This window comes from Misgurnus anguillicaudatus, chromosome 5 (assembly GCF_027580225.2).
Source record: "Misgurnus anguillicaudatus chromosome 5, ASM2758022v2, whole genome shotgun sequence".
In the NCBI taxonomy this organism is placed as follows: domain Eukaryota; kingdom Metazoa; phylum Chordata; class Actinopteri; order Cypriniformes; family Cobitidae; genus Misgurnus; species Misgurnus anguillicaudatus.
The window spans coordinates 14,132,128-14,156,390 of NC_073341.2; the positions used below are offsets into that span (position 1 = coordinate 14,132,128).

Consider the following 24,263-nt stretch of genomic DNA (forward strand, 5'->3'; position numbering starts at 1 on the left):
GATGCTAAAATGAATTAACATGAAGCTAGCATGATGCTAACATGAATTAGCATGAAGCTAGCATGATGCTAACATGAATTAACATGAAGCTATTATGATGCTAACATGAATTAGCATGAAGCTAGCATGATGCTAACATGAATTAGCATGAAGCTAGCATGATGCTAATATGAATTAGCATTAAGCTAGCATGATGATAACATGAATTAGCATGAAGCTAGCATGATGCTAACATGAATTAGCATGAAGCTAGCATGATGCTAACATGAATAAGCATGAAGTTAGCAAGATTTATTATGAAATTAGCATAAAGCTAGCATGAAACTAGCATGAAGCTAGTATGACTTAGCTTGAAGCTAGCATGAAGCTAACATGACCAAAAGACCCAACCCCCATGTCTCTATGATGTTCGGATCCAGAGATATAAGGCTTTGTTTATTATGTTGCTAGGCTCATATTTGGTTGCTAGGGGCGTGGCTTAATAGCTCAATAAGAATCCTTAGAGACTGATTGGATGCCTGAGTAAAATGAGCCCACCCCCATGTCTCTGTGACACTGTGCTGCAAAGATATCCATCTGGGCATTTTATAATGGCAGTCTATGGGAGATGTTGCTAGGGTGCCCAAAAAATGGTTGCTAGGGGCGTGGCTTAATAGCTCTGGGACAACCCTGAGAGACTGATTGGATGACTGAGTAAAATGAGCCTACCTCCATGTCTCTATGACACTGTAAAGCGAAGATATTCCATCTGGAACATTTTAATTCCCTTATATGGGCGTGTTTCCTGCCCCGTTATAAGTCAATGGGGAATTTTGGGGGCCTCCTACACCCCAGGGGTGAAACTTACACTCCACTGTGAGGTATGTTCTCACAGTGCCTGTCAGCCTCCTTAAATATGGTAGGCCACAAGTTTCTACAAATTTCTCACTCGGAGCTATGACCTGTCAAAGTTTGTCGCAATGTTAAGTAAATGGGACTTTTCGGAAGTTTTATGTCCCGTTTTAGGAATTCTGTAAGTCGGATCCCGTCAAAAAGATATAGCACACTTCTTTAGACCAGTCAGAATGTCCGTGGAAAATTTCGTGGATGTAGCTTGAAAGCTGTCGGACGAGTTAGCCGCAGAAATTTTAGTCTCAGAAGAAGAAGAAGAAGAAGAAGAAGAAGAAGAATAATAATAATAAGTTTAAATACAATATCAGTATGTTGGCTTTGTCAAAGCCAACATAATAATAATAAGTTTAAATACAATATCAGTATGTTGGCTTTGTCAAGCCAACATAATAATAATAAGTTTAAATACAATATCAGTATGTTGGCTTTGACAAGCCAACATAATAAGTTTAAAAGCAATAACAATATGTTGGCTTTTTCAAGCCAACATAATAACCTAACCCCAATGTCACATAGGTGGAGGCAAATTATACAAAAATCTACAAATGTGGTCATATGAATTCATACGAATTAGCCAACATGTAAAATATGTATGAATTATCATAAAATATTGGATCAACTCATAGGGGCAAGAATGACCAGTCAAATTATTCTCACTGTATCACTATAACAATCTCTCTATTGGACACATTTGGGTGCTGAAAAAGACGTGTCGGACTGTAAATATCTCATGTGGAATGAGTTACTAAAAACGCTTGCTTTTGATAGCTGCTATATCCACACCACACTGCTATCGGTCACTGACCTTCACCAAGCACTGAAGAAACATTTCATCTTTGGAGATACTGATCTTCAAACCTCCCATGCAGCTCAAAGCCATAATAAACAGCGTCAAGTCTGGAGGGAGGAAGAGTTTTGCTAAAGAGGTCTATCAGATCATGCTTGAACACGGAGACTGCTCACAATCTCTTACATAAATAAATAGTTGAATGAAGGGGATTCAGGATGCAACTAAAGGTTCTGATATATTGATGCCCACAAAACGGGGCAGATGGGCGAAGAAAGTTGAATAAATGATAAAGTAACTCCTTATAAAACAATAGTTAATGTGACCTTTTCTCAGAAATTCAAAATATTTCAACAATGTTTATAGCATTGTTTTTTGGAATAATTGTTTGGAATGTTACTATGCTAAATAATGCTTATTATTACTTTTATTATTATTATTATTATTATTATTACTAGTAGAAGTAGTGAAAATGAATAATGATTGTTATTATTGTTAATTTTTTATAAGAAACGTATTTATTAATGGTTCACTTTATTACATTAAAGAGTTCAGTTCACTTTTTTTGAGCAGGTGGGTTGTTTTGGAGAGCTTGCCCTTATTTTGGTTAACAGCCAATAGCTTGAGTTAAATCATGCTCATAGGTTTGTTGCAGGTGTAATTAGGTTAAGGTGCATTTACCTAATTCCAAGCCAGATTTGCCTACTACTATTTGTAGCACAGGAAGTGCAAGTGAACTTGTAAATTTTACCTTTTAAATCTTATCAACTAAAACAACTTTATTTCACAAGACTTAATAACTGTATGTACCAGTTTGTGTTTTCTGTTCCCCAAATAAACTGCAGGTCTGGGCAGGCTGATGAAGCTCTAGATAAGAGGGGCACAAATGATAACCGGTAACATGAGTCTGGAGTGAGCGTGTGTGTGTTCTTTTGAGAATGACTAAAAACAGAATGTGGGGAATTTTTCAGAAAACAAGAGATAAAAATGTTATAGAGCTGGCTAGATTGGTTAGACATCTGATAAGCGACACAGCTAACAGTTCAACTATGCGTACACAAATTCCACCCTAAATGAGAAAAATAACAAGGAAAAATCCTTACAGGTCAGGTAAAGGTCAAGATGTTCTGGTCTTAAATATATCAGTAATAAATCGTAATTGACAGTTAGAGGAACTAAAAAACATAATGATGAAAGCATTAGCACTGCCCATCCACGTTTTTTTATAAAACATCAGGTCTGTAAAAAAACATTAATTATTACAGATCTGTATTCATTTGATTCAAATCAAGACTATATAAATGTAGCTGCAGCCAAATAAGATGTAATTTCTTGAAAAGTATTTGACAGCTATAGGCCTACTTTCTTATTTCTATACCCACAACAATAAGCAAGAGTTTTCTACCTTTTTACCTTAAGTTCCCCTTATTGTCCACAACAATATTTGAAGCCCCCTCCCCACAATTTTAACCAAATACAATATACTGGAGCTTGGCATAAATATATGACCAAACACTACAAAATATATATTTAATTGTTTTAGCTTATTTAAATGCTTGTTTTGTAAATTATTTGAATAATTTTAAGTTATGTTTAGGCCACCTTGTGGGTCCCCGTCCCCCTGGTTGAGAAATATTTAGTGTAAATATATAATATAATATAATATAATATAATATAATATAATATAATATAATATAATATAATATAAAGTCACTAATTTCATAACAGAGTGTCAAACATTTTTTATGAAATTGATGACTTGATTTACTGTGTGGAAAACGAGTCATTTCAGGTAATAAAAGGTCAGAGAGCGCCCTCTAGTGTCTGATGATGGGTCTCACACGCTCAGCCCAAAACAGCTGAAATTTTTTACACACATGTAACTAATTTATCGATGATCAGAATACAGATTATTTTTGTACTTTAGTAAGTTGGCATTGGTTATAATAGCGTTTTCGTTTTCAAAGTAAAGTTTTTTTTATATATATCTGCTACACATAATCACCTGTGTTGGTTATTTTTCGTACGGTTTGCACGTGTTCTTAAGGAAACGTAAAATTAAAAGCTTGTTTATACACACATTTAAGACGAGGACAATGCTAAATTGGTTTATATAAATATATAAATAATCTTTTATGAGACTTTTATATTTGCTGATCTATATGTTTCCTGTCGTCACGCGCCAGCCCATTTCATGTGATGAGCGTTTGGGATGCCTGAGATGACAACCTTCTCAAACTTCTTGGTTGAGAATGACTCTATAATTTCAGTAGATCTGTCGGATTTAACTTTATCCAGTTCATCATCTGTATCTGACAGAGCATGCGTTGTCTGGGGTAAGCAAGTTAGGTTTATTTTGGCCTTTTGTGCAAATATGAAATTGTACAAATAGGAAGTTGTACATAAGTTACCCATAAAACCATTTGTTTTCATGCTGATCTGAATTAAGTTAGCCGATGAACCAGCACAACATTTATCTAACATTGTTGTGTTACATTTTGTCCCTGTTGTTTTCTGTTGTTGTGTTTTTTTTTTCTGAAAGGCTGTGTACTGAGTGCTTCTGAGCCCACGGCTGTCTTTAAAGAGGATGATGATGATCTTCTGGAGAACCAGTTGTTTATCAAAACGGTAATGTCAATCATTTGTTTGTAAACTTAGTTTGGTTAATTCCTTACATTAAAGTTGTTTCCTGTTAGCATAATGCTTTATTTTTTATAAATGGGCCTAAAAACCTATATAAACAACGTTAAAGGGATAGTTTACCCAAAAATGAAAATTCTGTCATTTACTCGCTCTCGTGTTATTAAAAACCTGTATAAATGTCTTTTTGTTTTTTGATAAACACAAAGGAAAATATGTTGAGGAATACTTGAAAACAAACCAAACATAAGCCCCATTCATTTCCATAGTATTATTTTTTCCTATGAAGGTCAATGGTGCTCGTGACCGGTTTGGTTTCAAACATTCCTCAAAAATCTTCCTTTGTGTTCATCAGAACAAAGACATTTATACAGTTTTGTAACAACACCAGGGTGAGTAAATGATGACAGGATTTTCATTTTTGTGTGAATTATCCCTTTAAGACATCGATCAATGATTGACCTGTCATGGATTCACAGATATGTCTCAGTGAGAAGGCAAGGGACGAGATGCACGTGGTGACCGTTTGCGACGGGGTCGGAAGATCCAAACCGTTACCCATTGCCACCCTACGCCACAGTATGCCAATGGTGAATTATTGTGCCTGAGTGTTTGCATGATGATATACTTAGCTTTCTTATTGTTAACTGATACAGTAATATGTTGCCATGTTTTCCAGATCAGTTTTCCTAGTTTGGAGCTTACACCTCCTGTCACATTTAAATTGTGCTCGGGAAAAGGACCTGTGTTCATCTCTGGTCAACATATTGCATGTAAGGCATTGCGATATAATGTAATGCAGTCATGCAGCTGATGGATTTAGTTAGTCCAACAAGTGTTCTGTAAAGTTTTAATATGTATGTATGTATATATATATATATATATATAATAGTGTGTTTACAAAATAGTTTGTATTTATGTTTACGTTTATGGGTTTTTATAGAACAAAAGTACATTTTTCAGACACTTTTATCCAAAGCGACTTACAAATAAGTGTGCATTTAACAATGTGAATATAATAATAATAGTAAATGTACATCAGATGATATTTCATATTCACATTACAATGCTGCATCCTGTTTTCTACAGCACTTCTGTTTACTAAAAAGTATCTGTCTTTTTTAGTGAACCCCATTGAAGTGACAGAGGGGGAGGAGAAAGAGGAAGATGAAGATGGTTAACCAAGATGGATGTGTGGCTTTGTTTCACAGTCCAAATGATAATGATCATGTGGGGAGAATGTGTCAATGCTTGTTATTATAGCCTCACACTGTTTAATAAACTTCAACAATTGTATTAACTTAAAATATTTTAATGTTAGGCCTAATAACAAACAAGTCTGGGCACTTGTAAATTAATAAAGCCAGTATCGCAACACACATTATATAATGCTTATAAAAATAAAGTTTATCTGATGTATTTTTCCCACGATGTGGTTTGTTCATGAACAGATCTGTCAGTATTCCTTTTCATCATTTCCTACAAATGGAGACAAATTTTTAATTTAAAAAATATTTTTTTTCATGTTTCACTGTTTATTTTGCTTGCTTAAACTAGCAGTAAAAGTACTAATAGTACTTCATGATACGTCGTGAGTCGTTGCCAGGAAACAGTCACATCACGGCCCCTTAGCAACAGCCAGTAAACAAACCATCTGGTATTGTTGCCACGACGACAACGCTGAGGACAGACTCGTGTTATTGGAACACGTTTTCTGATTGTAACAAAAAACGAAACGCGTAATTACGCGATGTCCGTTCGCTCCGTGTTTGATGACGCGCCGTTCGCGTCAAGCGCGATGAAGTTTGCAGAGGATTTCAAGCGTGACACGCACCCTGATAAAGTTAATCTTGCAGGAAGGGGTGAGTGATTTAACTACATGTGCACTATACTGGTCACAAACTTTATAATGTACTTTATGTGACATGATATTAGTCAATGCTTACTGTTCCTGTAGTTGAATTGGTAGAGCATTACGTGTTAGGAGTTCGAACCAAGGAGCACATACTAAGAAATGATGTATACATTGAATAAACACTGTTAGTCAGTTTGGATAAAAATGCCTGTAGGATGCGTAAATGTAAGTTAACTGTTTCGCTAATATATTATCCAAAGTGACTTGTACTGCATTTACACACTTGAGAATCAAACCCCTAACCGAATTGCAATGACTTACCAAGTTAATCTACAGGAAAACTCTAATTTTCACAACATGATATTGAAATCTATATATAAAGCATTTTTTAATCCAATATGTGCATTATATTATTGAACAGAGTATGTTGGAGACCATGGAAAAACCACATGGCTTCCTTTAATACAAAAAATAAAGCAGCAGATCATCACAGACCCCACTCTTACCCCGGAGTACCAACCCATCCTTGGTATCCCAGAATTTAACAGGAAGGCAACAGAACTTGCACTGGGAAGGGATAGCCCTGCTATATTGCAAAGCAAGGTAACATCCTTTAATTTTATATCCGCAATCAACGTCATTGTTGACCGTCATCTGCTATATAAAATCCTTACAATTGTTGATTGCTTGCGTTAATCTTCAGTTTTGCTCGTAGTCGACAGTGAATCTCAAGCTGAATACACTGATAACGCTCAGATGGCCTGGCACATTACCGTCTGTAGTTTGTTTGTAGATGGTGTAAAACTGGACCTTTCAATGCCATCCTTAAATGTCAGTGCAAGATGTAAACAATGTTTAGGATTCAATTGCTGAGTTATAGGGAAGATGTGACGCAAAAGGTTTAGTCACGCACGTCAGAGAACGTTTTGAATCACTTTATAATCCTCAAACTGATGTTTTAATGTTTAAGTTCACCTTGATAAGTTTAAATGAATCATTGTGCATTTAGATTTCAATAATTAAAGGCCTGACTACAAATTGATTTTAGAGCTTTTCAACTGGATTGAACCTAGTTTTTAAATGAACAAGACAGTCATTGGAAATATAAAGAGTTGGTTTGCTTTGAAAGTGAATGTCTGTTATGGTACACCGTGTACTGGACACACAGTAGTAGAAGTGTCTAGACTGTATCTCTTTTTACCTCCTAAACATCTGAGATGGGTTTTATATCATTTTGAATTAGATTAAACCTCCAAATCATGTTTGCTGGGTCAATAAAGATGTGTTTGTATTTGTGTCAGGTGTTCGGTGTCCAAACATTGGGACGTACGGGGGCTGTTCGTCTGGGTGCTGAGTTACTGAGATCCTGGTTCTGTTCTGGTTCTTCCTGGAGTGGGCCGGTTCTCCTCTCATCTCCCTGTGATGGTGGGTAGAATGCCTCCACATACCATGTTAACCAGTTTGATATTCTCTGATTCAATATAGTTTTATTTGTTTACTCATGTTGTTTCTGAAAAATCCATCCCATCAATAAAAGTAATCCTAACTGTATTATTTCAAATGGATGGTGCTGTATAGTTGAGCAGTTTGCATGTTCTCTCTGCGTTGGTTTGGGTTTACTCCGGTTTCCTCAGACAGTCCAAAGACATGAAGGCTATGTAAATTGGAAATGCTAAACCTATTTATTTTTTTATTCTATGTAATTTATTTTGGGCTATGATTAGACATCTAATTTTCACAAACAGACCAAATTGTAGCCTAGACATCTAGGCTGTGTTTGTATGGCTAGACATCATTTAAATGCCTGGGACACCTGTACAATCTGAACAGATTTAACACGTAGCAGTAATACAGCAAGAAATTGATTTTTTGCAGAATCACTGGCAGACACCTTTAAGGCAGCAGGGATTCAGGATGTACGATACTACCGGTACTGGGATGCTGAATCCAGCCGAGTGTGCGTTGAAAACATGCTGCATGATTTGGAGAATGCTCCAGAACGTAGCGTGGTGGTCCTGTTCGCTTCAGGGCATCGTCCCACAGGGGCCGACCTCTGTCAGGAGGAGTGGAAACGTGTGACTGAGATCATGGTGGTACGGTTTTAGAATAACAATGAAAAAGTTCAGAGAAAAACAACTTTTCCTGATATGAGAGTGTCAAATTATTTGTTAAGGATGTAGAGCCCTGCTAAATTTGGGTCTACTAATTATTTCGTTATATTTTTATTTGACATTATATAGTTTCCTAAATTGAAGCTTTAAAAATGTTAAATGAGAAATAAGAATTTCAATTCATGTTCTGGATTTTATAATCTTGTAAAATATATATAAGTTCATAAATGGTAAAATACATTCTGTTTGTTATGTTAAAGAAAGTTTAAAATGTGTAAAATTACAAAACAGAAGAGATATATCTAAAAAAATCTGTTATAAAAAAAAGCGCTGTTATTTAACCAATGAGGTGGGTTTTTCACTGACCTCTGAAGGTCAGAGTGCGTCAGCACGTAGGAAGTGACTGTGCACGAGAGAACGACACGAGGAGCTGGATGAGCGTGCGCGAATCGCACTGTCCGGGTAAAAATAATACGTAAAAAAACTGAAATTGAGTTTGCAAACTGTGTAAGGACACTGTACAGATAAGAGACTGTTAAGACAAAACTTTTGAATTAACTTTATGAGAATAGTGTGCGTGATCGTGTTCAACGTGCACGTGTTCATGTGAAGGACCAAGAAATGACGCAGTTCTTTTAATCTCAATACTACGTGAGCTTTTCGTGACTCTATAGTTTGCAACGTTACAGAAGATGAACTATTATAGTGTTTATTGAGTTCACAAACACCGTTGACACAGTCAACGCCAATAGTCATCTGCAGTGAGTACAAACGAAGAGAGTAAACGCTTCGCGATTCTTCCAGAGAGACCGATGCTGTGTCGTGGCTTATGTTGCAACTCTGGTTTGTTTACATCATCGGATGGATTCGCACACCACTGTTCGTGGATAGATGCTACTGAAAAACGGATCGGCTGATCTGATAATTGGGTCTTCATGACTTTGTTCTTCACTTTCCCTGTTTCATTGGATTTCGTGAGGAAACTTGCACACATTCACATGAGCTCCAACGTAGCGCGCCAACGAAAGACTTAAATCCCAGCTGGGTAATATTTCTTTTGTGGGGTTATTTGGTTTTGTTTTGTTTACATTTGTTTGAGTGTTTCATATTGAGTAATTGTCTGTGATGTACATGTGCACATTGAAGTGAGTTAACTTCTACTCTAAAGTTGATTCATGTGATCTGAATCTATTTGAAACGAATCAAATGAAAAGAAAACAAGAGTAACTTGAATCAGTTAATAAATGTTTTTGTTAATGGTTTAAACAGCATAACATCTCCTGTGATTCTTATGTAAAGAGAGAGAGACAAAGTTAAAGGGGGTATGTAATATAATTTGAGATTTATTTTAAAGTGTTGTACTAATGCCTTTACTATTTTTTTCTTATAGTTAAGTATTTTCTGAGTAAGAGAAGTGAACATTTACAAGAAAACTATAATCTGAAGCCCGGGGTGAATTATATTAGTTATTTTTGGGTTACTTTGGTATTAAACATTATGCCTTAAGTAAATTTAGAGGTGCCTCTCACGTGTTAAGTTAAATTGTAAGTTTCCCTAGACATAATTTGAGCCAGTTAATCGGTGAGAGGGCTACATTTGTGGGGGCTCGTCCGGGATTCAGATAACTGTTTTTTTCCTTCTTTGTATTTTATTTGAAAGGCAAAATCTGTAAAGGTACTGTTTTTTTTTTGAGGTATGCAATTTTCTTTTGTTGACTAAGTGAGTAAGACATTTAAGGTTGTGCAGCTATTATTTATTTACATCTACATAAATCTGTAATTTTACATACTACCTAAATACACAGATGAGCAATATGGATGTAAATAAGGTAATTGCATGGTGTAGTGAGAAAAATGTTCAGCTTGAGAACGCCCTCATTTTGAGCAATGTACCTTTGGACTGTGAAGACATGATAGTGTACAATGTGCTTGATACAGTTCAAGGTATGGGTAAATGCAAAGTGCGTGGCCGTCATGCTGATCCGACTAAGCGGCATCATTTTGTTTTGATTGAAACTGCTAGGAAGGTTTCTGAGATATCTCTTCCTGCTGAAATTGGGGGATCTGATGTAAGTACTTGGTATACCCAGGTTGTTAATGTCACAACTCAAGCACCTGAACAAAATAGAGAGGGTGAGTTCCATACTAAACTGTTTTCTTTCCTAGAGAAAGAGGGTAAATCTTTAGCTGATGTTCAGAGTATGGTTTCTCCTTCACTTAGCCTGAGCACTGAGCTTGTTGGTGCTATTAACTCTTTGGTGCAAAAGTGTAATGTGGCTACACCTACTGAAGTCCCAGGTTATAGGAAACTGCGTACGTTTTCTGGGGTGACACCCACACCCAGTGGTGAGGATGAGTATGAAGCATGGGCTGAACAGACCACTCACATTCTTGAAGAGTGGCAGTGTTCTGACAACATAAAGAAACAAAGACTTGTTGAGTGTCTTAGGGGCCCTGCAGCCGATATAGTGAGGTTTGAAAAGATTGCAAATCCAACAGCTTCCTCCAGTGATTATCTCAGTGCTTTGGAGACAGCCTTTGGTACCACAGAAAGTGCTGCAGATCTGATGGTGAGGTTTAGGAGTACTTTTCAGAATGAGGGTGAAAAACTCTCAGCATACATATTGAGGTTGGATAAATTGCTACACAGTGTGTTACGCAAAAGAGGCATTATGCTCTCTGAAATGAATCAGCTTCGTATGCAGCAGATAATCAGAGGAGCACTTCCAACTGACATGGTAGCTTTACGGTTCAGAATGACACACAAGCTATGTGACCCACTTTCTTTCACTGATCTTTTGAAGGAGGTTAGAGAAGAAGAGAACATGATGCACAGCAGGAACTCCATTCAGGCCAACGTTGCTGTATCTGCTGCATCCTCTGTCAAGAGTGAAACCTCTACTAAACCAAATCCTACTGAGTCTGAGATTGAGAGACTAAAGAAGGAAGTTAGGGGGTTAAAGAGTGAGATGTCTCGTTTATTGACTGCGACAACCGAAACTGTGATTCATGGTCCTTCTGAAAACCATAGCTCAGCCACTGGTGAGAGACGACCAACAAACAGAGCAGGTGGTAGCACAAGCTATTTCTGCTATAGGTGTGGTGAAGACGGACACCTCAAGCGGGATTGTGTTAATGAGGAAAACTTGAGAAAAGTGAATGAACGCCTCATCAAACTCAAGCGGCCGACGGGAAACTTCCCCGGGGCTCGGTAGAGGAACGGACTGATGCTCCGGGTAAGACACGTTCCAACAAGAGCAAACAAGTAAAAATAGGAAAGGCTGTTCTCCCAGCAGGCCTAGTTGGTCCTAGCTCTGTCCTTCCTATTCAGATAGAAGGAGTTTATGCTAAAGCCTTGCTTGACAGTGGGTCACAAGTCACTCTTTTATACAGATCCTTTTACAACAAGTATCTTAAGCATCTTCCTTTAACGCCAATTGAGAATTTGGAAATATGGGGTCTAAGTTCCCAGCAGTATCCATATGATGGCTGTTTGTCGCTAAGGCTTGAATTTCCAGGGTCTGTAGCTGGAGTGGTCGAGACCATTGATGCGCTCGTGTTGGTTTGTCCTGATCCCGCTGTAAGAGGTGAAGTTAATATTTTGGTGGGAACGAACACCTCTGTGGTAAAAAGACTCGTTGAGGCATGTAAAGAGAAAATGGGGAATGATTTTCTCCATACTTTGACAGTGCATCCTGAAATCAAAGATGCTTATGAACAGGTCATTGCCAGTGCTGATGTTAAAGTTGACAATAGTCAAGGTACTGTGTGGTTTCCGGGGTTTAAGCCTGTGAAAATCCGTCCGGGTGAAAGTAGGCGAATTAGGGGGATCTTAAAATACACAGGAGACCTGGCTGCTAAAACATTCTTGGTGGATCAGCCCGAAGAATTCGGTTTTCCAGAAGAACTACTGGTGAGGGCAGAAGTTCAACCTGCTACTGCTGTACACTCCAAAAGACTTGGGGTCACCATCAGAAATGTCTCCACTCGCCCTGTCACTTTGAAACGAGGTATGCGCATCGCCCATGTGTTTCCTGTTGATGTTGTGCACTCCGTTTCTTCATCCAAAGAAAGTAGTGCTGAAGCAGGATTAACCCTGGACTCCTTTGAATTTGGTGATTCCCCGGTACCCGAGGAGTGGAAAAGAAAGCTGGCTGAAGAGATGCTAAAAAGAAAGGATGTTTTCTCCTGTAATGAGTTCGATGTAGGTTGTTCAAAAAGCACCCAACACAACATTAGAGTCACCGACGACAGACCTTTTCGTGAAAGATCACGGCGACTTGCTCCAGCCGATATTGAAGATGTCAGACAACACTTGCAGAAGTTAAAAGAAGCTGGTATCATTTCTGAGTCCCGCAGTCCTTACGCCTCGCCAATTGTTGTAGTGAGAAAAAAGAACGGGCAGATAAGGATGTGCGTGGACTACAGAACCCTGAATCGTCGCACCATCCCAGATCAATACACGGTCCCCAGAATTGAAGATGCTCTGGCTTGCCTGAATGGAAGTCAATGGTTCACTGTATTAGATCTCAGAAGTGGATACTATCAGATCCCACTCTGTGAGGCTGACAAAGAAAAGACGGCTTTTATCTGTCCAGTCGGGTTCTACCAATTCCAAAGGATGCCTCAGGGCATTTCTGGGGCTCCCGCGACCTTCCAAAGGGTCATGGAGAATACGGTTGGCGATATGAACCTGTTGGAAGTTTTGGTATATTTGGACGACCTCATCATTTTTGGAAAAACCCTGGAGGAACATGAGCAACGGCTCCTTAAAGTGCTTGATCGTTTGCAGAGTGAAGGTCTAAAGTTGTCTTTAGACAAGTGCATCTTCTGTCAACCCTCTGTTACTTACGTTGGTCATATTGTCTCTCAAGAAGGTGTGTCAACTGACCCCTCTAAAATAGAGGCAGTAAAGTCCTGGCCCAGACCCCAGAATGTTTCTGAACTTCGCTCTTTCTTAGGGTTCAGCGGCTATTACAGAAGGTTTGTGAAGGATTATTCTAAAGTATCTTACCCCTTGAACCAGTTGCTGCAGGGTTGTTTACCAAACAAAACCCTGAAAAAGACCAGAACAGGAAATCCTGAAAATGTATTTTACAAAGCATCAGACCCCTTTGGTAATAGGTGGAATGATAGTTGTGAAGCTGCTTTCAGGGAGTTGAAGGAAAGGCTTACCCAAGCCCCTGTGTTGGCGTTCGCAGACCCCAAGCTACCATATGTGTTACATGTAGATGCATGTTGTGAAGGGTTGGGAGGGGTGTTGTATCAAGACCAGGGTCAGGGCCTACGTCCTGTAGCATTTATCAGCAGAAGCCTTACACCTTCAGAAAAGAACTATCCTGTGCACAAACTTGAATTTCTGTCTCTAAAATGGGCTGTTGTAGACAAACTACATGACTATCTCTATGGGGCAAAGTTTGAGGTACAAACGGATAATAATCCGTTAACATATGTGTTGACCACTGCCAAACTAGATGCCACAGGGCATAGGTGGCTGGCAGCTTTGTCTTCATATGATTTCAGTCTAAAATATAGGCCTGGTAAGCAAAACACAGATGCTGATGCGTTGTCCCGTCGCCCTCACCCAAGTATGGGAGACGGCGATAGATGGACACACATTTCATCTGCTGGTGTAAAAGCCTTGTACAACTTTCAAATGTTTGGTAATTCTGGTAATTTTGGGAACTGTAGCCGGGTTGTTACTTCTTTGGGGGGTCTCCAAAATCTGTCCCTGTAGCTTACTGTAATCTAGCTACCTTAGACCTTGCTCTTACTCCTAAAATGAGTTCTTCTGATCTGTCATGTTCACAACAGGATGATCCCTGTTTTGGTGAGGTGTGGAGAGCTTTCAAGGAGAGAGATCCAAGCAGGGTAAATAAGAGTATCCATAAGGACCTTCCCCTTGTCATGAGAGACTGGGAAAGGTTAGAGATGGAGGATGGAGTAATGTTTCGTTGCACACAAGTTCCAAATAAGCCCAGACGAAAACAGTTGCTCCTGCCGCAGAAATTTCAAATGACCGTCCTCAAGTCATTGCATGATGACTCTGGGCACTTAGGATTTGACAAAACCTATGGGTTCATTAGGGAGAGGTTTTATTGGCCTCGGATGAAGACCCACGTGGAGCAGTATTGTCAGACCTGTGCTCGATGTGTCCAGAGGAAGACACTGCCTAAGACCGTCGCACCATTGTCACACCTGTCCAGCAGTGGCCCAATGGACTTGGTGTGTATGGATTTTTTATCTATTGAGCCTGACTCCAGTAACACCTGTAATGTTCTCGTCATTACTGATCATTACACCCGATATGCGCAGGCTTTCCCCACCAAGAACCAGACGGCATCCACTGTGGCTAAGGTATTATGGGAGAAGTACTTCATTCACTACGGGCTTCCGAGACGCATGCACTCAGATCAAGGAAGAGATTTTGAGAGTCGGCTCATCCATGAGTTGTTGGATACGTTGGGAGTTGAGAAGTCCAGAACGACCCCATATCATCCCCAGGGGGACCCGCAACCAGAGCGGTTTAATCGGACGCTGCTGGACATGTTGGGGACCTTAGATCCGAAACAAAAACAACATTGGAGCCGACATATTGCCCATCTCGTGCATGTTTATAACTGTAGCCAGAATGAAGCCACAGGTTTCTCTCCATACTTCCTAATGTTCGGACGGGAAGCCAGATTGCCCATTGATCTGAATTTCGGGGTGTCGAGCGATGGTACCTCCACTAAGTCTTACCAGCGGTATGTCAAGAACATGCAGAAAGAACTAAAAGCTGCCTTTCAACTGGCTGAGGCCGCTGCTGAGAAGAAGAATGATGGAAACAAGAGGAGGTATGACCAAAGAATTCATTATTCACACCTCGCTCCAGGTGACCGAGTTCTAATTCGGAATTTGGGTCTGCAAGGAAAGCATAAATTGGCAGACAGATGGGGTTCTGTGCCGTACGTTGTCCAAAGTCAGATGCCAAACCTACCTGTGTTTCGGTTGAAGCCTGAAGTCGGTGATGGACCAGTCAAAATTCTCCATCGTAATCATCTACTTCCTATCGGTCAGAAACTGAGACAGCAGCATACTCCCGATGTTGTTCTGGAGCCTAAGAAAAGAATTTTGAGAAAAAGAAAGCAAACAGAGCAAAATAAGAACTTGAGACTTGAGACTGATAGTGCACTTAAGAGACAGGAAGAGCAGATCAGAAATATTCTGAGTTCTGATGAAGATTCAGAAAGTGATGACTATGTTTATGAAACTCGGGTTCATATGCCTGAAGAACCTTCTCTGTTCTCTGAGAAAGAACCTTTTCAGACAGATTTTGATGATGTTCATGAAAGTGTTGAGCTTTCTGATGAAATTGTTGAAATTGCTGATGTATCTACAGAGTCTGAGCTAGGTCCTTTACCTGAGAAACGTACTGATGATTTGCAAAATGCAGGTGAAGTTCCAGATATCTGTAATGATGTTGATGATGATGTACATGAGCTCTCAGATGAGCAAATGAGTGTAACAAATCCAGAGGTTACTATTGAAGTAAATGAAAAGAGTAGAAGGCCTCAAAGGATAAGAACAGTTCCTAAGCGTTTTACTTATGATACTTTTGGGGAGCCAAAGTTTGAGCCTAACATTTCTCAAGTAAAAGCTTTAAATCCTGTAAGGTACTGTTCTACTGTATTCTTGTGGATGAATATGCCTTCATGTAGGAATACATGTCCAGTTAAGTGACCTGTACTGTCTTAAATGTGATTAAGCCGTTACCTGTAGACATGGTTTACTAGTGTTCAGAATCCCTATTGAATGCATATGTGTTTTTTTTTCAAGATGAAGGTATACTCATGATGTTAATGTGTGTTATTTCAGTAATGGGACATGTAACAGCTTTATTTTTGCTATTCTTTTCCCTCGTTATGAGGACATAACGAATTGTGGTGGGGAGAGAATGTAGAGCCCTGCTAAATTTGGGTCTACTAATTATTTCGTTATATTTTTATTTGACATTATATAGTTTCCTAAATTGAAGCTTTAAAAATGTTAAATGAGAAATAAGAATTTCAATTCATGTTCTGGATTTTATAATCTTGTAAAATATATATAAGTTCATAAATGGTAAAATACATTCTGTTTGTTATGTTAAAGAAAGTTTAAAATGTGTAAAATTACAAAACAGAAGAGATATATCTAAAAAAATCTGTTATAAAAAAGCGCTGTTATTTAACCAATGAGGTGGGTTTTTCACTGACCTTTGAAGGTCAGAGTGCGTCAGCACGTAGGAAGTGACTGTGCACGAGAGAGCGACACGAGGAGCTGGATGAGCGTGCGCGAATCGCACTGTCCGGGTAAAAATAATACGTAAAAAAACTGAAATTGAGTTTGCAAACTGTGTAAGGACACTGTACAGATAAGAGACTGTTAAGACAAAACTTTTGAATTAACTTTATGAGAATAGTGTGCGTGATCGTGTTCAACGTGCACGTGTTCATGTGAAGGACCAAGAAATGACGCAGTTCTTTTAATCTCAATACTACGTGAGCTTTACGTGACTCTATAGTTTGCAACGTTACAGAAGATGAACTATTATAGTGTTTATTGAGCTCACAAACACCGTTGACACAGTCAACGCCAATAGTCATCTGCAGTGAGTACAAACGAAGAGAGTAAACGCTTCGCGATTCTTCCAGAGAGACCGATGCTGTGTCGTGGCTTATGTTGCAACCCTGGTTTGTTTACGTCATCGGATGGATTCGCACACCGCTGTTTGTGGATAGATGCTACTGAAAAACGGATCGGCTGATCTGATAATTGGGTCTTCATGACTTTGTTCTTCACTTTCCCTGTTTCATTGGATTTCGTGAGGAAACTTGCACACATTCACATGAGCTCCAACGTAGCGCGCCAACGAAAGACTTAAATCCCAGCTGGGTAATATTTCTTTTGTGGGGTTATTTGGTTTTGTTTTGTTTTGTTTACATTTGTTTGAGTGTTTCATATTGAGTAATTGCCTGTGATGTACATGTGCACATTGAAGTGTGAGTTAACTTCTGATCTAAAGTTGATTCATGTGATCTGAATCTATTTGAAATGAATCAAATGAAAAGAAAACAAGAGTAACTTGAATCAGTTAATAAATGTTTTTGTTAATGGTTTAAACAGCATAACATCTCCTGTGATTCTTATGTAAAGAGAGAGAGACAAAGTTAAAGGGGGTATGTAATATAATTTGAGATTTATTTTAAAGTGTTGTACTAATGCCTTTACTATTTTTTTCTTATAGTTAAGTATTTTCTGAGTAAGAGAAGTGAACATTTACAAGAAAACTATAATCTGAAGCCCGGGGTGAATTATATTAGTTATTTTTGGGTTACTTTGGTATTAAACATTATGCCTTAAGTAAATTTAGATGTGCCTCTCACGTGTTAAGTTAAATTGTAAGTTTCCCTAGACATAATTTGAGCCAGTTAATCGGTGAGAGGGCTACAAGGATTTTTATCAGGTGTAGTTAGGTACCAATCAATTTTATTTCAGATTTATTCTGCAACAAAAAGATTTTCGAATGATTTTCATGTTTCTTGATCAATCGTTACTAAAGAACAGAATATTGATCTTAATGCATGCTGTCAGACCAATACACAATACAATACAATACAATACAGACCAATACACTGTGAAGAGTTTATTCTCCTTTGATCAACAAGTAGTCCGTTTTTTTTTATACCAATTATTTCAGAGCCGTCAGATGTTTCCATTCTGGCTGATGCCTGCTCAGGGTTTGTGCAGTGGTTCTTTGGAGCGGGATGCTTGGCCTGTTCGGCACTGTGTGTCTTTGGGACTAGAACTGCTCTGCGCTCAGTCTTTCTCCCACACCTTTGGTCTCTACGGTACGTTTTCTGCTATAAACAGGGTTATATTTTAGTTTATGTAAATTTTCCATTAGAGCTCATTTTTGATTTTGACAGATAATGATAATTTATCCAATACTTACGGTTAGGGTAAGATAATAAGCTGTATGATATGAATTCACACTCATATCACATAAGCATAGGCATTTTAGGTTCACATACATAAGCATACATACACCATGTTAAACATCTAAATGTATATACTTGCAAATAAAAAAAATGAAATTTAAATTCATAGGTGAAAGAGTCGGACATCTTTTTTGTGTGCTAAAGGAGAATCTGTTGGCTGTACAATCTCAGGCTGAGAGACTTGTTCAGACGCTTTGGTCCTGCCCACCAATGGACGGGGCGAGGGTGGTTGCCACTGTGCTAAGTAACCCTGCCCATCTAGCTGAGTGGTAAGCTAAAAGCTTAGTTGATTAAAAATTAACTTTATTTGTACATCTTTCCAGGGATTCTGTGGGGTCTTAAAGCTCATGTAACACACTCTGTTTCTGCATTTCTGATGTTAATCTGGAGTACCTATTGAGTAGTATTACATCCTTTATATCTCCGAAGAGTCTTTAGTTTAATCAGATTTATAAAAGAAAGATTAGCTTTACTGATTCTTTTTGATAACATACTGAAGAAATGAAGAAGGAGGAGTTATACCGCGGGAAGAGCGAGTACGAGTCATGCAACACTATACAATACTGTTTAACTTATGATTCACTACATGTTCGTGTCATTTATATAATATGCACACGACTATTTCCAACATAAGACAGAAGTCTTACTTGCCGCATGCAACTTATGACCCGGTTGGGACTTTTCAATGAAATCCAGCGCATCAAACACACACGCAAAACTCCGCTGCTACCCCGGATAATAAACTATATCCATTGTTTTCATAAGGCTGGATTTCTTTTCCTTACATCCAAAAACACACTTCTTCTTTCGTGCCATTGTTGAGTTTTGAAATTAAACAAACCTGTCGCGTGATGTGATGTTCTTGCGTCTCCCGCTGATTGACGGGTGGGCGGGGTTTTCCGGGGGAAGTGCCCATAAAAATAAGTGATACGTAAACGAAAAAAACTTTCTGAAACTTGTACAAACCCTGCTGAAGTGCATTCGTCACAGAAATACTCTGTAACACGCCCAACCGCTTTTTTGACACTTTGCCTACGTTTAGCATGAGGAAACAACTCTATAACTGTGTTAATAAGTCAGAATGCATGAAATACCATTGAACCACACCTTTAAAATGTCTAAAGAAGATTAAAAAAATGTAAGGCCTTAAAAATCTCGTCTCGTCTTAGGGGCGTGCACACCAAGATTTTATGCCTGCACCGGCCTATGTTTCCAAAGGAAGCTCAGCATTTTTCAAAGAAGTTTGGCACTTCGCGTATTTTCCACGGTGAGCGAAGAGAGTTGAAAAAAATTCGACATTGGGTGAAAAGCTCAGCTCGTCAATGTCAGTTCTCACACGGTCGTCCAATCACAGTGATGGGGGCAGAACAAATATCACAACAAATAACCGGCGCATCGTACAACGACTGATAAACAAAGCAGAAGTATCACAGCAACCAAAGCGCTCGGCTGAGGAAAAACAGGTGGCATTCAGCATCCTCCAGGCGTTTTCCACTGCGTGTGGTGTCTTGTCACACCCAGAGAAAAACCATCTTGTTTTTTGTCAAGAAAGATAAAAGGTCTTAAAAAACACATGGATGCATGCACACTGGACTAAACTGGACATTGTCATGATAGCTCCTAAATTTCATTTGATTAGGTGTAACCATGCAGAAACTCTGTCTTTCAACATTGAAAAATTGTAAAGCAAACTCTGCTAATCAGCTTTGTAGTATAGGTACATCTTCATTAGGGGTATCACGATTCTCCAAATCCTCGATTCGATTACTCTCTTTTTTTCGATTCTAAGGCCACGATTCGATTCGATTCTCGATTTTTATTCTTTTTTTTAAAGACAAAAAATGATATGCCATTATTATTTATTATTATTATAGTTTCTCATTAACCTGCACATTGCGTGCTTTTCCTTGCATGGGGGTTTGTGGGCTTCACTTTACGCAAGAGAGCTTGTAGAGAGAGGATTCCTTCTTGCACGCACATGGACTTAATGCGCGCTTCTTGGACTCTTAACATCTGAAATAAAACCAGTGTGTCATAAGCAGCTGCCCTTCTGTCTGTCTCACGTGCACGCGCTCTCGCATCTGTCCAAAGTCTAAACATAAACGAAAGTAGTAATCCTTACGTATTTGTTCAGTTTTATGCGTTTCATGTGAGCTGAGGCAAACCATCCCTTCTGTTTAATATATAACCCGCTGCATCTTGGTGGCTCTCGAGCACGTGCAGAAAGCTGCGCTCTGTTTGAAGTCAGATCACTAGGTAGTAATCCTGTTTATGATATGCATTTCAAGGAGTTGGAGCAATATATCCCTTGTGTTTAAAATATAAATCGCGTTCCGCTTGACCGATGTCTGAGAGGTTTATTTTCCCCGCTTGGCAAGCCGATTGGACGTGATATGGGGGCGTGGCAGCATCGACGATCCCATTTTTTAATTCGAAGCTCGAGGTTGTGACTTAATTTTGATCGATTTCGAATTAAATCTTCATATATTCTTAACATGTGGAGATACATTTTTAACCGTTATAATTATTTTTTGGCCTTGCACACAGAGGGTATATTTCTTTTTAAGAAATACACTAAGAATCTGAAAAGTAAAGAATAATTGACAACAAGCTGTTGAATTATTTGTGCCGTTACACCGTGGGTGTGCATTATTTTCAGATAATTCAAAGGACTAGAGTCAGTTATTCCGCATATCATGGTTACAGCAAACATGGCTCTGGTAGTTATTTTAAGACATTTGACAGGTTAGGTGTGCGTTTTCCAGAAAAATAATCAACAACCATGGAACATTTCTCAACCAATCAGAATAAAGTATTCAACAGCCCCATTACTTTGCGTGCACAACAACGACAACTTTGTGTGTCACTTGTCTCTTACAATGAGGTCATTAGGAGGCTTTTTCTAGTAACAACTATAAACAAATGAGTAACCGTCCTCACAGTAAATGGCAAAAAACTCATGACCGGGTGTGCCTCAGAAGTCTTGAAAAGTGAAGCTGCTTGCTCAATGATCGCCCCCCCGTGTGACTGGCTGTAGTACAAGTCATAAACCCCGCCCTTTTCTATTCAAACGTGTGGAAAAATATTTACACTTCCAATAAAAGTTTCCGAAAGATGGTTTTGGTCCTTTCAAGTAGTTGTTATCATGCTGAAATATGTTCAACTGTTAATTTTTGTGATAAATTTCATTTTAGCTAGTAATTTGATGCTATAGAAAAAGGGTGTGTCGTTATGATTGGCATGGTTGAATTGGTCGCGCGAAAGTTTGATACCGCGGCTCCGCCTCTGGCTCCACGGACGATTCCTTTTGCGCATGCCATGGTCGGACATTTTTGGCTTCAATTCATTATAATGGAGGGGATTGCGAACAGGATTGCGGCGCTCCACGGTTGCTAGTCACTGGCTGTATGCACGCTCCAACTCAAATTAAACATACGCCCAATTAAAACACGTCATTTTCAAAACTACCATAACATTGCAAAAAAGCATGATCATTTATTATAGTATGCGGACATGGCCACTCCCAAGTATAAGGGGCTCTCCATCAATGCTTGGATAACACGCCTGTGTCTTCTGCGAAATTAAAAGTAATACTTGATGCAATACCACGTAGACCAACAGGCAGATGACAATAAAGCTATTGTTAGAATATGTAATTGCAATTAATTGCGTACAAAATAAAAGCTTGTGTTTGCAATATTTATACATACTAATTACACACAGTACACACACATGTAATGCAAACACAGTATTTTATTTTGCATGTGATACACACAAATGCAAGATGGTTTTGATATTAATATGCTCCATGTTCTCCATGTCTTAAACAAAACCAAATAAGCTTTATTTTTTTTTACTATTTTTAGGGAAAACAGTTTGAAAGTCAAAGCTGAACGGTGCATGCTAATGCGTGAACGTCTGCGTGAGAGACTGAGACTTTTGGCTACTCCTGGGTGCTGGGACAATATAATAAAGTCTGGCGGGCTATATTGCTGCCTCGGGCTCACTGGTATGTTATATATAACCATACATCAATAAATGCATGAGCGTTTTATTACTGTATGGCACTTTCAGCTGATATTGATAAACTAGCATTTCTGGAAATATGATATATACTACAAGGGAAGCTCAGTGTTATACATTTAAGTAATCTATTTCATATTCTGTGTTCTTAGCTCAACAGGTTGAATTTCTGTCTCAGAGAAAACACGTTTACTTGTTACCCAAGGGGTGTTTGAATGTTAGCGCCATAAACAGCCGTAACCTTGACTATGTGGCAGAATCCATTCATCAAGCTTTGACCTCTCAACTCTGACCATCTTACAAATGAAAGACGATGGGTTGATCTTAATATTTGAGCTGAAATGCAGTCACCTTTGCTGTCTTTTCCACTTTTATTATTTGCATTTGAAAAATAAACTGCAGAAAGCTATTGATGTCTTTCATTTACACTGATCAGCCACTTGAAACGCACTGACCACTGAAGTGAATAACATATCCAGGCTAAAGTCTCATAATCTAGTGAGATTAGGAGCATCAAAGAACATTTATTTCACTTTTATTTAAGTCGTTGACATAGCCTTACTCAGTCAATATTAAAGATATCAAGGATATATTTTTACAGAATGTTCTCTACATTATGTAGGATGAGTTTGTAAATTACTAAAAATGACTTTAGCTGGGTTTTCACTAGCATTGTCAAATATTGTTATAATAGCACATGTCCAGGAGTGAGATATATTAGACATCAAGTGAACAGTCACGTCTTTGTGTGTTGAAAGCAGGAAATTGTGCAAAAACATCTGCCTGGCACAAATTAAGTTTGTTAAATGTATGAATTAGATTATGTAAAATTGTTATTTGGAGGTTACGCAAACTATATTTATAAAGTGTGGGGACATTTCCCAACCACAAATGATGCATATGGCTGCCTATGAAAGAATGGTGTTTCAATGTTTAAGTGCTACAATTGGGTCCCCAGTGCTTCTATAAATCCAGAAAATGTAAAAAAGAGCAACCCACTAACTTTGTGTGAAAAACAGTGGCGGCTGGTCAATAGGGGGTGCTGGGGCTCGCCCTCCTTAAAGTTGGCCAGAGAAGAAAGCTACTTTAACATATTACAAAAAGTTAAATGTATAGTGCAAATTAACTCATTTAAGCATTTAGCTGTACTAACTCACTGTTAGTCATGTTATACTTTATTAAAAAAATATAAACTGAGTTTGTTGTGTGTGTGTGTCATTTGTGTGTCTGGGGCGCACCCCAAACGAGTGTGTATGCAGGTCAGTAAAGGGGTAAAAACATGTGACTTGATGCTGAGCTCTAATTGGCTGGTTTTAAATCCGCCTTGGGGCGCAGGACTGTGCGCCCCAAACCCTCCCACTTATATTGTAAGCAAATTAATATTGTGTTTTTTTACCTCATGTGATTGGATCGTTCTCAGAGTCTCATAACCACGTTGGAGATTGCCATTTAACTGATCGCTACAGTACTGATCAAGTCAAATATCTTGAGATCAAGGAAAATATTATTGTATCCTTACAAAATCGCTTTACAAGGCGTTTAGTTGAAGAATAAATAAAGGATTAAAAAGCTTGGACCAGAGTGACCGATGGAGTCAAATGATTGCAGTCTGTGTGCTCCACCACTTCTTTTGGCAAACAGGAGTTTGCTAGCTGGATACCATGTAAGTCATGAGTTTTATTGTTTTCCCTGTTTGCTGTTTTAAAGGCTGAATGTCTTAAGCTGGATTTGTGTGGACATAATGAAAGCAAGAGCTCAGATAATCTAATATATTCCACGGCTTGGTTGACTTTGTTGTTTATGGAGTTTAAAAAGCACCCACGAGGAAACCACTGTGTTTAAGGGAACTTCAAGAACCATGCAGAACGACCTGTTGGACTGTATGTTGTGGGTATGTAGGATGAAACACATATATGATATATTGTATGTTTATAT

General features: G+C 38.6%; 2 protein-coding genes across 4 annotated transcripts; both read left to right on the plus strand.

The window, feature by feature from the left end:
- Positions 1 to 3,504: 3,504 nt before the first annotated feature.
- npm2a (nucleophosmin/nucleoplasmin, 2a) lies at positions 3,505 to 5,737 on the plus strand. 2 transcript variants are annotated; one of them, XM_055169042.2, is made up of 6 exons: positions 3,505 to 3,604; positions 3,865 to 4,014; positions 4,221 to 4,306; positions 4,798 to 4,908; positions 4,998 to 5,091; positions 5,444 to 5,737. In XM_055169042.2, exons 2-6 carry the CDS (start codon positions 3,891 to 3,893, stop codon positions 5,497 to 5,499), a joined length of 471 nt encoding a protein of 156 aa, XP_055025017.2. In that variant the 5' UTR covers positions 3,505 to 3,604; positions 3,865 to 3,890; the 3' UTR covers positions 5,500 to 5,737. The 2 variants fall into 2 exon arrangements, with proteins under 2 accessions (XP_055025017.2, XP_055025016.2); XM_055169041.2 differs by lacking the exon at positions 3,505 to 3,604 and having other exon boundaries at positions 3,694 to 4,014.
- A 152-nt stretch (positions 5,738 to 5,889) lies between these two features.
- On the plus strand, positions 5,890 to 22,737 carry got1l1 (glutamic-oxaloacetic transaminase 1 like 1). 2 transcript variants are annotated; one of them, XM_055169040.2, is made up of 8 exons: positions 5,909 to 6,180; positions 6,595 to 6,776; positions 7,475 to 7,598; positions 8,049 to 8,266; positions 18,005 to 18,155; positions 18,415 to 18,574; positions 22,172 to 22,314; positions 22,481 to 22,737. In XM_055169040.2, the coding sequence occupies exons 1-8, from the start codon at positions 6,069 to 6,071 to the stop codon at positions 22,618 to 22,620; spliced, it is 1,230 nt and encodes a 409-aa protein (XP_055025015.2). In that variant the 5' UTR covers positions 5,909 to 6,068; the 3' UTR covers positions 22,621 to 22,737. The 2 variants fall into 2 exon arrangements, 1 of the variants encoding a protein (XP_055025015.2); XR_012369617.1 differs by lacking the exon at positions 22,481 to 22,737 and having other exon boundaries at positions 5,890 to 6,180; positions 18,450 to 18,574; positions 22,172 to 22,312.
- Positions 22,738 to 24,263: the final 1,526 nt, after the last annotated feature.

Coding starts and splice junctions, on each gene's coding strand:
- npm2a (XM_055169042.2), top strand. CDS start 3,891: ATGCCTGAGATGACAACCTTCTCAAACTTCTTGGTTGAGAATGACTCT. Junction 4,015..4,220: donor CAGAGCATGCGTTGTCTGGG/GTAAGCAAGTTA, acceptor TTTTTCTGAAAG/GCTGTGTACTGAGTGCTTCT. Junction 4,307..4,797: donor ACCAGTTGTTTATCAAAACG/GTAATGTCAATC, acceptor ATGGATTCACAG/ATATGTCTCAGTGAGAAGGC.
- got1l1 (XM_055169040.2), top strand. CDS start 6,069: ATGTCCGTTCGCTCCGTGTTTGATGACGCGCCGTTCGCGTCAAGCGCG. Junction 6,777..7,474: donor CTGCTATATTGCAAAGCAAG/GTAACATCCTTT, acceptor TATTTGTGTCAG/GTGTTCGGTGTCCAAACATT. Junction 18,156..18,414: donor CCACACCTTTGGTCTCTACG/GTACGTTTTCTG, acceptor TTAAATTCATAG/GTGAAAGAGTCGGACATCTT.